The 12,155-nt window shown below is 35.6% G+C and overlaps 2 protein-coding genes across 2 annotated transcripts; both read right to left on the bottom strand.

Moving 5' to 3' along the window:
• Window positions 1-417: 417 nt before the first annotated feature.
• LOC100917203 (vomeronasal type-1 receptor 4-like) lies at window positions 418-5,887 on the bottom strand. The gene is given in 3 exon segments (XM_003774357.2): window positions 418-1,398; window positions 5,773-5,868; window positions 5,870-5,887. Coding segments are annotated over 3 exon segments (1,095 nt in total).
• A 5,034-nt stretch (window positions 5,888-10,921) lies between these two features.
• LOC100917460 (vomeronasal type-1 receptor 1-like) lies at window positions 10,922-11,869 on the bottom strand. Its single transcript, XM_003774358.3, has one exon. The coding sequence runs from the start codon at window positions 11,852-11,854 to the stop codon at window positions 10,922-10,924; it is 933 nt and encodes a 310-aa protein (XP_003774406.1). The 5' UTR covers window positions 11,855-11,869.
• Between the last annotated feature and the right edge of the window lie 286 nt (window positions 11,870-12,155).

Raw genomic sequence — 12,155 nt, 5'->3', positions numbered from 1 at the left:
TATAAATATTCTGATGTATGTTGGGCTTTTTTTGAACATTGGTCTCATTGGGGTATATGCCTAAGAGCAGGGAATCCAATTTTATATGGGAAGGGGCAGTGTTATTTTTCATTTGTACCTTTCTTTATAATTTTTCACTTTATGCAAGGAGAATTGCAGTTATAGGATTATTATTATATGATTATTGTTTTTAAATTTTTTATGTTTTATGACAAACTCAATTTTTTTGTTTTGGTAAAAATTTGACTTGCTTCCATTGTTGGGAATCATCAGTTCTCCTATTATCCTGCTGTATTTTGATGATGCGAGTCTTTACCTTCAGATTACTTATCCATTTTGAGCTCATTTTGTGATATACTTTGAGTTGTTAATCTTACCCTAATTTATGCCCAATTTTTTCCTTTTCCCTAACATTTCTCAATTGGAGAGTCCTTCCTGAGAGGAGTTCTTTAAACATAAGAGAGAAGAAAAAGAGCTGGGCTTCTGAGTGTCAGTGGTGATCAGCACAAAAGGACTGATTATTGGATAAAACATGGAAAGTGCAACTGTGAAACGTAATGCCCAGTTGCTGGTTTCTGCTGCAGAAGCTATATAAATAACAAAAGGAGAACTGACTGAATTAAAGCAGACAAATGTGACCACCAGCATCAGGATGGCTTTGGTGGCTCTAATCTCAGGGGATGTACTGAGAATGGACTTGATTCTGTGAATGTGTTGGACTCTCTGATTGTGTCTGTGTAAGACAAACACCATATAGCCACTTGAACCAACCATGAGTCCCACAAACAGAGCATCAACAACTGACTCACAAATTAAAATTTTTATAATACTCATGGCTTGCAAGTCAAAAGAAATATGTCCAATCCTCCACCTTTCATTACTCCTGTTTCTTGGACTACTATAATTCATAGGTGCAACAGTATCAAGAAGAATATTGAAAATCCAGCTGAGGATACAGCAGGAAGGAATACACTTTTGGGTTCTAGTTTTAACTTGTGCCCACTTAAGGTTGCTGGGGCTGATAATGATGGCCTGGAAGACACTCAGGAGGCAGGTGCTGCAAAGAGAAAGGCCCCGGGTCATTCTTATGAGGTAAGTTAAGATTTTACCCATTGTTTCATCTAGGAAAGCTCTCCATCCCCAATTGGTTATTATTGTAGAGAAGCCCCTGAAAAGAATCATTAAGACATGGGCAAAGGCCATATTTATGATGATCAGGCTGATGAGTCTTTTCCTGTGAGTAGTGATGAACTTATGAATGTGTAGATAAAGAAGGGACATGTTGCCCAGAACTCCAAAGAAAAGCATGGTCAAGTAGACAATGGCCAAACTATCTTTATGAGAGGTCATTCCTTGAGGGATTTCCTTGGAGAACTTCGCTGTCAGCTCCAAAGTGACCTGGGGAGAAACACAGGAGCATGTGACTTTTCCAGTGTAGGAATTCCCAATTCTACAACCTACTTAACTTCTCTTTGAAGAGTGGTAAACCTTCCCAGATAATAGGGCCATTCTGGTATTCATGACACATGTATTCAATGTATCAATTCACAAATATTTACTATTCATCAGGTATGTATCTTAGAAATCAAACACTTCCCATCTGTTTCCAAACCATATTTCTCCTCTTAGGACAGGATTATCACCTTTTTACAACCAAGATGTTGGACAGACCTGGGAGCTTCAGCTGTCACAGGTAAGCTTTTGTCTCATCTTTCCAGGGTCCATGTTTCCAATCTACTTCTTTTCCTTTGCTTCATGTGCTTCCCTTTTGTGAAATCTATTTTTTGTTCTTTCATTAGAATGTAAGATCCATGAGGACAGAGACTTGGATGCTTTCACCCTTATTACTATTACTTAGCACACTTCCTGGAGCATATACGGTAAAGCTATTTTGATGGTGTTTTGAGTAACTAGAATTGGATGAGAATGAGTAAACTCTGCAGGTGTCAGCTCTCTCTTAAAGGGTTAGTGACAAGAAATGCTGGTGAATTGTTCACATTCAGGTCCTTAAAGGTGTGTGTGTGTGTGTGTGTGTGTGTGTGTGTGTGTGTTCTAGATGATTGCCCTCAGGTAGGAATTAAAGATTCCCTTGGAGAGAAAGTTGGTCAAGGTTACTTAAATGTTTATCTGTATCTCCCCTCTAAACATGGGGATTCCACGATGCTTTCCACAAGTCATATGGAAACATACATTTTCTATAGTTAATGGATACATTATATATAAGTAATGTAAGATATTAAAAATATATAGAAATAATGAAAGGAGTTAGCACTGAAGCATTTGATAATCCTCATTTTTATCTGAACTGGATAAAAGAATTTAACATTTTCATACAACCTCTTTCACATACATATACACACCAAGCATGGTTTGGAATACTTTAAACTCAACAGTTTAAACCTATCAAATGGGTAGTTTTGGGGGAAAGGAGAGGGAGGCACAAACATGAGGTCAGATGTTTGAGAGAGTTTTGTAAATGAAATAGTTTATTTTAGGAAGCAGGGGACTCTTACAGATGGATTGAAAGAAAGAAAAGAAAGAATGAAACAATGTGATCAGTGTTGATAGGACAGTGAAGCAGAAAAAGATTGTATCATTCATAATTCGTTGTTGTTCGTGTAAGTGTTCTTTAACTCCTTCTTTGTAAAGAGGAAAATAAGAGCAAAAAAAAAAGAAAACCTAAGGGGTACAACACAGCAGGATGAAGGGAAATACAACGTTTACAATCATGAGTAGGAAAATACATAGAACATAATACCCACTGAATGGTAGAGCACAATAGAACATACTGCAAAGCTGATTTCCACAATAAGTTACTTGAAAAAATTACTTTTGTTACATAAAGATTCATGTGGAGGTAAAATCAATCATGTTTCAAATAAACTTCAAAAAGCATGCTTTTAGAGAAAGCAATGGTAAAAAATAAACATGCTAGAAGGAGATAAGCATGGAAAAACATGCTCAATGGTGACAATGAAAAATCTTTTAAAAACATGGCATTAAATATACGTGATATGCATTATATATATTCTTACCTATATAAACATTTTATATGGACCCACAATCAGTGTGTATATATGTGTATATATATATATATATATATATAATTTATATAAATAAATATATATTACAAATATATATAAGTAGATGTTTTTGCTTTCTGGGTTTGGAAAGCATCTTTAGATAGAAGATGCTCTGGGTATTAGGTCATTCTAAGTTCAATCCCCAATTGTGAGACTCTGGGTAAGGCAGTTATTTTTTTCTAGAAAACCCCAAGATGGTGGTGAATGACTGATTTGAATCAGGAGAGAGTCTTTCTATACTCAGAGCTTCCTGATCCCATGAAATCCCAGGTTTAGATGAACAAAACTAGGAATTAAACATGCCTTATTTCTGTCAACCAAATGACTAGAAGTGTGGTCTATATGTTCTAAATTTCAGCATCTGGGAATTACTCCAGCTGCCTTGTTTTTGTGACACTCCTGTTAACAAAGTATGATTTTTTTGGGGGAAGACTTCTATATGTTCCCTTTTCCCAGATGACTTCCCTAGAGGAAATACAATGGTTAGAATGTTGGACTTGGTTTCGGAAGCCTCGAGTTCAAGTGTAGCTCCTGACACTTAGTTGTGTGACCCTCAGAACATCAGCTAATCTCTGCCTTCCTAGCTTTCATAATTTAGAAAATGAGTACAATAATAGTACTATTCTTTGAAGACCAAAGGAGAACATCTATAAAATACTTAGCACAGTGCCCGGCACAAAGTTGACATTGCATAAATACTTCCTTCTTTCCTTTTTTCCTTGAAAAGTTGTGCTATTCAAGTGTGTTGAGAATTGCAAAAAATATCCTGTCCTACATTATCTACTTCTAGGGTTGCTGTGAGGGTCAAGTGAGATAGTATATGCTCTGTAAACCTTAACGTGCTTTATAAATGTTATTTATGATTATTCCTCTGATTATTTATGTATCCTAGGCCATCTGACCTTGTTTCTTGCTCTCAGCTTTAGCTCTTTACATACCGAGATTGCTGAAAAAAGAAATGACACAAAAGAAAAATGAACTCCCATTATTAAGGCAAGATTAGTTGCCACTGCATATGTGGATAACTAAGTGGTACAGTGGTTAAGGGACTAGTTCTGGAGGCAGGAAGACAAAATCAAATCTATTCTCAGACGAAGAATAGCTTTTTAACCCTGCAACAGTAACTTAAATAAGATCTTCAGTTTTCTCATCCGTAAAATGAGAATATGACACAAAATAAGGTGAATATCAAATAGATGATAGTGAAAACATAGTAATAAAGTCTTTCCCATGGTGCTTGGCATGTAGTTGACATTCCCTAAGTCTTCCCTGCCTTTCTTTTTCTTACTTCCTCCCTTTCTTCCTTCCCATTCCCTCCCCTTTTCCTTCCTTCTATTCCCTCCCCTTTTCCTTCCTTCTTTCCTTCCTTCCTTCCTTCCTTCCTTCCTTCCTTCCTTCCTTCCTTCCTTCCTTCCTTCCTTCCTTCCTTCCTTCTCTACTTCCTTCTTTCCCCCTTTCTTTCCTTTCTCCTCTGAAAGATTGTAATATTCAAATGTCTTTAATATTAGAAAAATAACGGTGTCCTATGTAACTACTTAATCCTCAAACACATTGAAACAAAAGATAACAAATCCTTGTTTTGTTCTTCAACCAAAGATGGTTATGCTATTATTTTTTTCCACATTTTTTTTTATCTACAAGCTTTCTAAATTTTTATATGAACTTAGCCAACTTAGTCTAATTCAGTGCATCCTTTTATAACCTCTATCTATGAAGGACTGATCAGACCTTAGGGAAATACAAAGATCATTCTGATACATAGTTTTCTGCCCCTAGAAGCTCCCTCCTCTGAACAGGGAGAATTTTGGAGGTGTGGTGAGTTTTTTTTTTTTTTTTTTTTTTGCCAATGAGTAAATTAAGGCTCAGGATATGAAAGTGAATGAAAAACTTTTGATCCTGGGTACTCCTACCTCAAATGGAGTGCCCTTCCCATTAAATCAGGAAGCTTTTACTGCCACTGCCTGCATAGACAAGGAGGCAGATAGAGACTGTGATTTTTTCCTCTTTATCAAGAGAAATTTGTAGAATATAAGAAGAAAGATGTTTGTTTTCTGAATACTATTAAATGGCTGGGAGCCAGGGAGAGAACTAGATGGGGCAGAGAGAAAAAGAAAACATATGGAGGAGGTACCAATAAAGTTTCTAGGCAATCCATAGCAAACTCTTGAGATATAAAAACTATGTAAATAGTTTTTATACTACCTATACTCTCTAGTATATCCCTTTCTCTTTTCCTTCTCTAGTGAATTAAAGCAAACAGAGATAAGTGACTCACACAATCAGTGTCATAAGCCAGATTTGTCTGTCTGACTTCCTGACCCAAAACTTTTACACTAACACTGAGAGGATGTTGTGAAAGAAACAGGGTACCCCATTGCCAGAAATGAGCTCTCCATCTCTTTTCTCTCCCCTCCCAAAATATAAAGTTTATGCTGCATCCTATTGTGTGAAGTTAGTGATGAAGAGTGGGCTGAAGATTACCTAAAGGAATGGAGAGTAGAAAGTGGCAGTCGTGGTTCCCAAACTCAGAGTAGAAGGGCCTAGCACAGTCACAATGTCCTTCCTGTGTCCCCTAAGTCACTCTTCCTTGTCATCTTTTCTTCATTCTAGAACTGAGAGACTAGATGCCTGGTCTCTGGCTCTTTTGCCCTTCTCTGTATCTGAGGTTAAGGCCTCCCACATCACTCACCAGATTGTTCTCTGCTGCCAGGGCCCGGGATAGAACAGCTGAAGTGTCTGCATGAGTGTGTGTATGGGGCATATCTGGGACTGGAATTATAGGGAAAAGCAGAGTCTGAGCTCATTTCCCCCAAGAGCTATTATTATTGTGTCATTTGCTGCAAGAGGAACACTTGACAGAACAGGGAATTTGAGGTGTTTTTGAATTGGGAACAAAATTTTACCTCAGATGAAAATTCCTGTCAACATGTTCTGTTGATTAATGAGACTCTCCAGAGGTACATTAGTGAGTATCCCCCCAAAAAGATATGTTCCCTGCCTGTTGAGAGGAATATTAAAAGTTCTAAGTTGTAAGGTTATTGCAAGGAGGTGCTGCTAAATGTTAACAGGAGGTTATCTGGGAAAAATGTACTCATGGCCCACTTTTACATTTAATCTGCATTCTTAACATTTTCTCCATCACTTTCCTAAATCTTCTTGTTGTCATTCTACCATACCCAATTCTTTGTGACCTTGTGACTCATACTGTCCTTGTGATTTTCTTGGCAAAGAGATAGAGGATTGCCATTTCCTTCTCTAGTGAATTAAAGCAAACAGAGGTAAGTGACTCATACAATCAGTGTCATAAGCCAGATTTGTCTTTCTGACTTCCTGACCCAAAGCTCTATCTGCTGAAGTATCTGTCTCATCAAAGTATAGACAAAATAACAAAATAAAAAAAATAAAACCTCATTTTATAGAATTTGCCAATTTCTGTGGGCTGAATGTAACTGTGAAAGATTAAAATTCAGTTGCCCTGAGGAGGTTTGAGCTAGGTCCAATAAATTTTTCTAAGAAAGAGTGAGACTGGGTGCTTGTTATATGATGAAGAAAGGGTACTTAAAGAGCTCCTGGTGAGTTCTTCCATAAGAATCACTGAATATTGTTTATGCAGGGCCAATTAAGTTCCTTTAGTGTCTTGTTTAGTGTAATTGGGGATTGTTGGAATCCTTACAAAGCGTTAAGTCATTAGAATTGATAGAGACAATAGTTATCTAATTTAGCCTGGTTCAGTATGATTGATCTGATCCTAGGAGGAGATGTTATGAGCCAGAACTTGAAACAAGGTACTAAGTGGAATTGAGGAGACGATGTTTAAATCTAGTTTAGAATTGATTTAATCCTACAACAAATAATCCTTTCCCAGTGACATAATGATTGATGTGTACTCAGTGTATAGCATATAAGCAAGAAACTCTCAGGGCCAGGGACAGAAGCCCACTCTCGGAGGTGGAGACAGATTCATTCCATATTCCACCTTTGTGCTGGCTGGAGACATTCGGAGGGACCTAGGGGCTGAAGGTCAAGACTTTGAAGGACACAATAAAGGACTGAATTTTAACTCTTAGCTGTATTTGGGGTTATTATTACTTTGAACCGAAACTAAGGCTGCCTCCAGAAAACCTCCCCAAGAAACCTGCCCACAGAGAACCTTCATATTATAAAAAAGAAGAGACCTCTACAGGGGATAACTTAAGATTCTCTTAACTGATGCTTTGTTGGGATTGTGTCTATGATGGAGATTCGTCATGACCTGAATATGAGTTTTGTAACTTCCATATATGGTGTAATGGAGGCCAATATTTCCTCCTATCATGTATGCCCAGTCAGCACTCCCTAGGTCTGGTGTTGGGGTCAACCAGGGTATAGCTCTTTGAGATGACATGATTTACCCATTTACAATCAAACTGTCTTTATCTCTTTCTAGTTTTTATGAACTTTTTGTTGGAGGAACACCTCTCTTGTTTCAGTACATTGACAGAGCAGGAATGATTGTACTTTGATCCCAGTGAATTTTTTTCATTTATCACTCTAAAATGACAGTTATACATTTTATAATGGTGTTGAAAATCTATTACCTTAGGATTTGCATTCACGAGGACTACCATTACTTCTCATCTCTCTCATATGAGTGATTTGTGCTACCATAATATTTGAACCAGAATGTAAAATTGAATCACTCTTTAACATTTAAAAATAGAAATATATGGAGAGCAAAATGGGGGAATAGTTGAGAAGGAGTTGGAACTGAATGAGTTGAGTTATAGAGAAGAGAGAAGGCAAGGTGGGCATTTCAGGGATAGAAGAAAAAGGAATTCAACTGAATTTATGGGTTTATAATTTCCTTTTCATGGATTCTTGGAGATATCAAAATTTTGATTCCTTCCCCAACTTCCCTTCCTTGTACACACCTTGTAGCAGCCACTAAACTATACTCTATTTACTTCTTAAGTTTTTCTGTATTCTGATTTTTTTCCTGCAATGTAAAGAAGCCAAGGGTTAAATGGAAATACAGAACATATAAATTAGGGCAGACAGCCAAATGGTTTTCTGAATATTAGGAATTTCTTAAATAGTTGCTCTACATTGTTATGATTACATTAATAACACTTGATTAGATGCAAATGCCATAAAATATCAGAGTAAGGGACCATGTGGATCTGAGAGCTGTTCAATTATTTATGTTATCAAAATAAACAAATTGAAGAAAGGAGGATGGAGATTACATAGGTGTAGCTGAGAGCTTAAGCTCCCTCAATCTTTTTCAGAAGGGAGAAAGTAGTAGAGACTTGAGGGGGGATAATATCTAATTAGAGTGAGAAGCTTGATTGAGACCAGGTTGTATAGGACTTTAAAGGCCAAAGAGAGGACTTCATATTGTTTTCCAGAGGCAATAGGAAGTAACTGGCTAATAATTTATCTTTTGAAGTTTCTTTAAATATTTGCTTAAAATTTATTGATAAAAATATAAATTATCATTCTGTGTAAATAGTTTTTATACTACCTATACTCTCCAGTATATCCCTTTCTCTTTTCCTACATTCAGAAAGAAATTACAGAGAATAAAAATGAAAAAAAAAAAACTTAGCCAAATTATACAATATAGCTATAATCAGAGAATGCAGGTCCTGGAATATTGCATTTTGTTAATCAAAAGAACTAATCTTGTGAACAAAAATATCATATCTAGAAAAATGAATCATAATATTTACCAGAAATTGGACTTTCAGTGAATTTGCAGATTATAAAGATTTTGTCTCAACTAAATCTGAATTCAATACAAAATTTGACACATAAGAGCCAGTATCAAAAATTAATATCAAGGGAGTCAACATGTGAAAATGTAAGATATATGTTTAAGATTATCATCAGTAATTGTGTAGTTCAAAAGAAATATTGAGAGCTGAGTATGATTTGACTCAAAAAAGCAAAACTGTCTAGGAAAAGGTTAAAAATAGTAATTGTGCTAGCTAAATGAGGGTCAGAAGAAGAAAAAGAAATGATATTAAAACATTAGATGGGGGAGGAAGGTTGGTAGTTCTACTCATATCAGAAATGGATAAAAAAGAGAATAGGAGATTTACATCTAACTATACCTACACTTATACATGCATACATATATATGTATATGTATGTATTTATGTATGTATACACACACACACACACACACCATGAACTGTATAGTAACATCAAAAAATATGGAGGAGGCAGAGAATAGGATAAGGTGGTGTATAAGAGGGTGTGTAGACTTATGGAAGTGGGACAAGGTATATAGATTGAGAGGAAAGGGATTAAGAAGGAAGGAAAGGATAGCATAGGTTAAGGTGAGGTTCAGAAGAATATTTTGATTAGTGGGAGTGGAATGAAGAGGGTGAGAAAAGTGATGGAGAAGATAAGGGAGAGGTCTGTGGATGAGGGGAAATTAAATAAAAGCAAGGCAAGTTAAAGAGTGGAACTAAAGTACAAATAAAGCAGTAATAGGAAATTAGAGATATACAGAAACACAATAATAAAAATCAGGAAAAGAATTTATTAGAAAAAAAAAAAGTAGGGCTTGTTATCATTGATCTCAAATAAAGTCAAATTTAAAGGTTCGATCAAATGAGAAACCAACATTATATGTCAACCACATTAATATTGTTTTAGATGCATGTTTATATATGTATACATGTGCGTATATATGTGTGTATGCATGTAGTTATACATATGTGCATATAGATATGTGTCTGGTTGTGAATATATATATATATATATATATATATATATATATATATATATAATTAAATCTATGGTTAAATGTAGCCCTCTTGGGGTGGAGATAGAGTAGGGTGAAAGGGGAAAAAAGAATAAAGTAAAAATTGCACATTAGAGAACAAAAGAATATTCTACAAGGAAATAAAGAATTGATGGAAAGTCATAAATACAATGTCTTCTATTATTATATATGCTTTCTTAAAATGAAAATTTATTGTTACATATTTTGAAACTTCTCTGATATTCTGCTGGGCACATGACAACATTTTTTTTTTTTTTTTTTTCCTTTTCTGTCTTTCTATATTTTGTTTTTTATCATATTTAGTTTCAAATAAATATTGAAAGAAAGAAGCAGGGGGAAATACCTTTTTAGATATCTGTTTTGTGAATAATCTTGGTGATTATTATTTCACATAATTTTTTCAATTGTTTGGATGCTATTCTTTTTACTTACAAAATTATAGTCATTTTGCACTCCTGGTTCGATTTACTTTGTACAATATCATCAATATCTTCCTATCTTTCTCTGTATTTATTATATTCATAATTTTTATCTTTTAATAATATTACATAATATTTAAATATTCTATTTAGTTTGCTTAATATGTATTCAATATTTACTTCTTTACATTTATATGCCATACTTTTTGAAAAACCTTTTCAACTTGATAGGAATTGACTTTGTTTTCCTGAAATGTTGATATAAATGTTTTGATGTATATCAGGCCTTTTTTTGAACATTGGTCTCACTGGGCTATATGCTTAAGAGTAGGGTATACAAATTTATAGGGGAAGGAAAAGTACTAATTTTCATTTGTCCCTTTGTTACTATTCTTTCACTTTGTGGAAAGAGAAGTGGAGTAGTGGGATTCTTGTTTTTATGATCTACTCTCTTTTTTGTTTTGGTGAGAGTTCTACCTCTGTCCATTGTTGTGACTTTTGACTTTTCCCATTATACTCCAATTTTTATGACTTCTTCCATGAATGTTGCTTATCCATTTTGAGCTCATTTTGTGATATCATTTGAGTTGTTAATCTAATTTTAATTTATGTCCATGTTTTTCCATTTTCCCCAGCAAATCTTCTCAAGTGGAGAGTCCTTCCTGAGAGGAGTTCTTTAAACATAAGAGAGAAACAAAAGATCTGGGCTTCTGGGTGTCAATGCCTATGAGCATGAAAGGGCTGATTATTGGATAAAACATGGAAAGTGCAACTGTGAAACGTAATGCCCAGTGTCTGGTTTCTGCTGCAGAAGCTACATAAATAACAAAAGGAGAACTGACTGAATTAAAGCAGACAAATGTGACCACCAGCATCAGGATGGCTTTGGTGGCTCTAGTCTCAGGGGATGTTCTGAGGGTGGACTTGATGCTGCGAATGTGTTGGACTCTCTGATTGTGTCTGTGCAAGACAAACATCATATATCCACTTGATCCAACCATGAGACCCACAAACAGAGCATCAACAACTGACTCACAAATTAAAATTTTTATAATACTCATGGCTTGCAAGTCAAAAGAAATATGTCCAATCCTCCATCTTTCATTGCTCCTGTTTCTTGGACTACTATAATTCATAGGTGCAACAGTATCAAGAAGAAGATTGAAAATCCAGCTGAGGATACAGCAGGAAGGAATATACTTTTGGGTTCTAGTTTTAATTCGCACCCACTTAAGGCTGCTGGGGCTGATAGTGATGGCCTGGAAGACACTGAGGAGGCAGGTGCTGCAAAGAGAAAGGCCCCGGGTCACTCTTATGAGGTAATTTAAGATTTTACCCATTGTTTCATCTAGGAAAGATATCCATCCCCAAATGGTTATTATTGTAGGGATGCTCCTGAAAACAATCATTAAGACATGGGCAAAAGCCAAATTGATGATGATCAAGCTGATGAGTGTTTTTTTGTGAGCAGTGATGAATTTATGAACATGTAGACAAAGAAGGGACATGTTCCCCAAAACTCCAAAGAAAAGCATGGTCAAGTAGACAATGACTAAACTATCTTTATGAGAGCTCATTCCTTGAGGGATTCCTTGGAGAACTTTGCTGTCAGCTCCAAAGTGACCTGGGAAGAAACACAGGAGCATGTGACTTTTCCAGTGTAAGGAATTCCCAATTCTACAAACTACTCACTTTCTTTTTGAGAAGTATTATACCTGCAAAGCTAAGTAGTAACATTCTAACATTCATGAGAAAAATATTCAGTGTATCAACCCATAAATATTTATTACTCATTAATTGTGTAACCTGGATAAAACCCATCTGTCTCCAAACCATGTTTCTCCTCTTGAGACATAATCATTACCTTCTTACCACCAT

This window comes from Sarcophilus harrisii, chromosome 6, assembly GCF_902635505.1.
Source record: "Sarcophilus harrisii chromosome 6, mSarHar1.11, whole genome shotgun sequence".
NCBI classification, from domain to species: Eukaryota; Metazoa; Chordata; class Mammalia; order Dasyuromorphia; family Dasyuridae; genus Sarcophilus; species Sarcophilus harrisii.
The sequence above is the reverse complement of the archived record's forward strand: the minus strand, read 5'-3'. Positions and strand labels throughout refer to the sequence as shown.

What these genes read in the sequence shown, in the direction of transcription:
- LOC100917460 (XM_003774358.3), bottom strand. Translation starts at nt 11,854, where the DNA reads ATGAGCTCTCATAAAGATAGTTTAGTCATTGTCTACTTGACCATGCTT.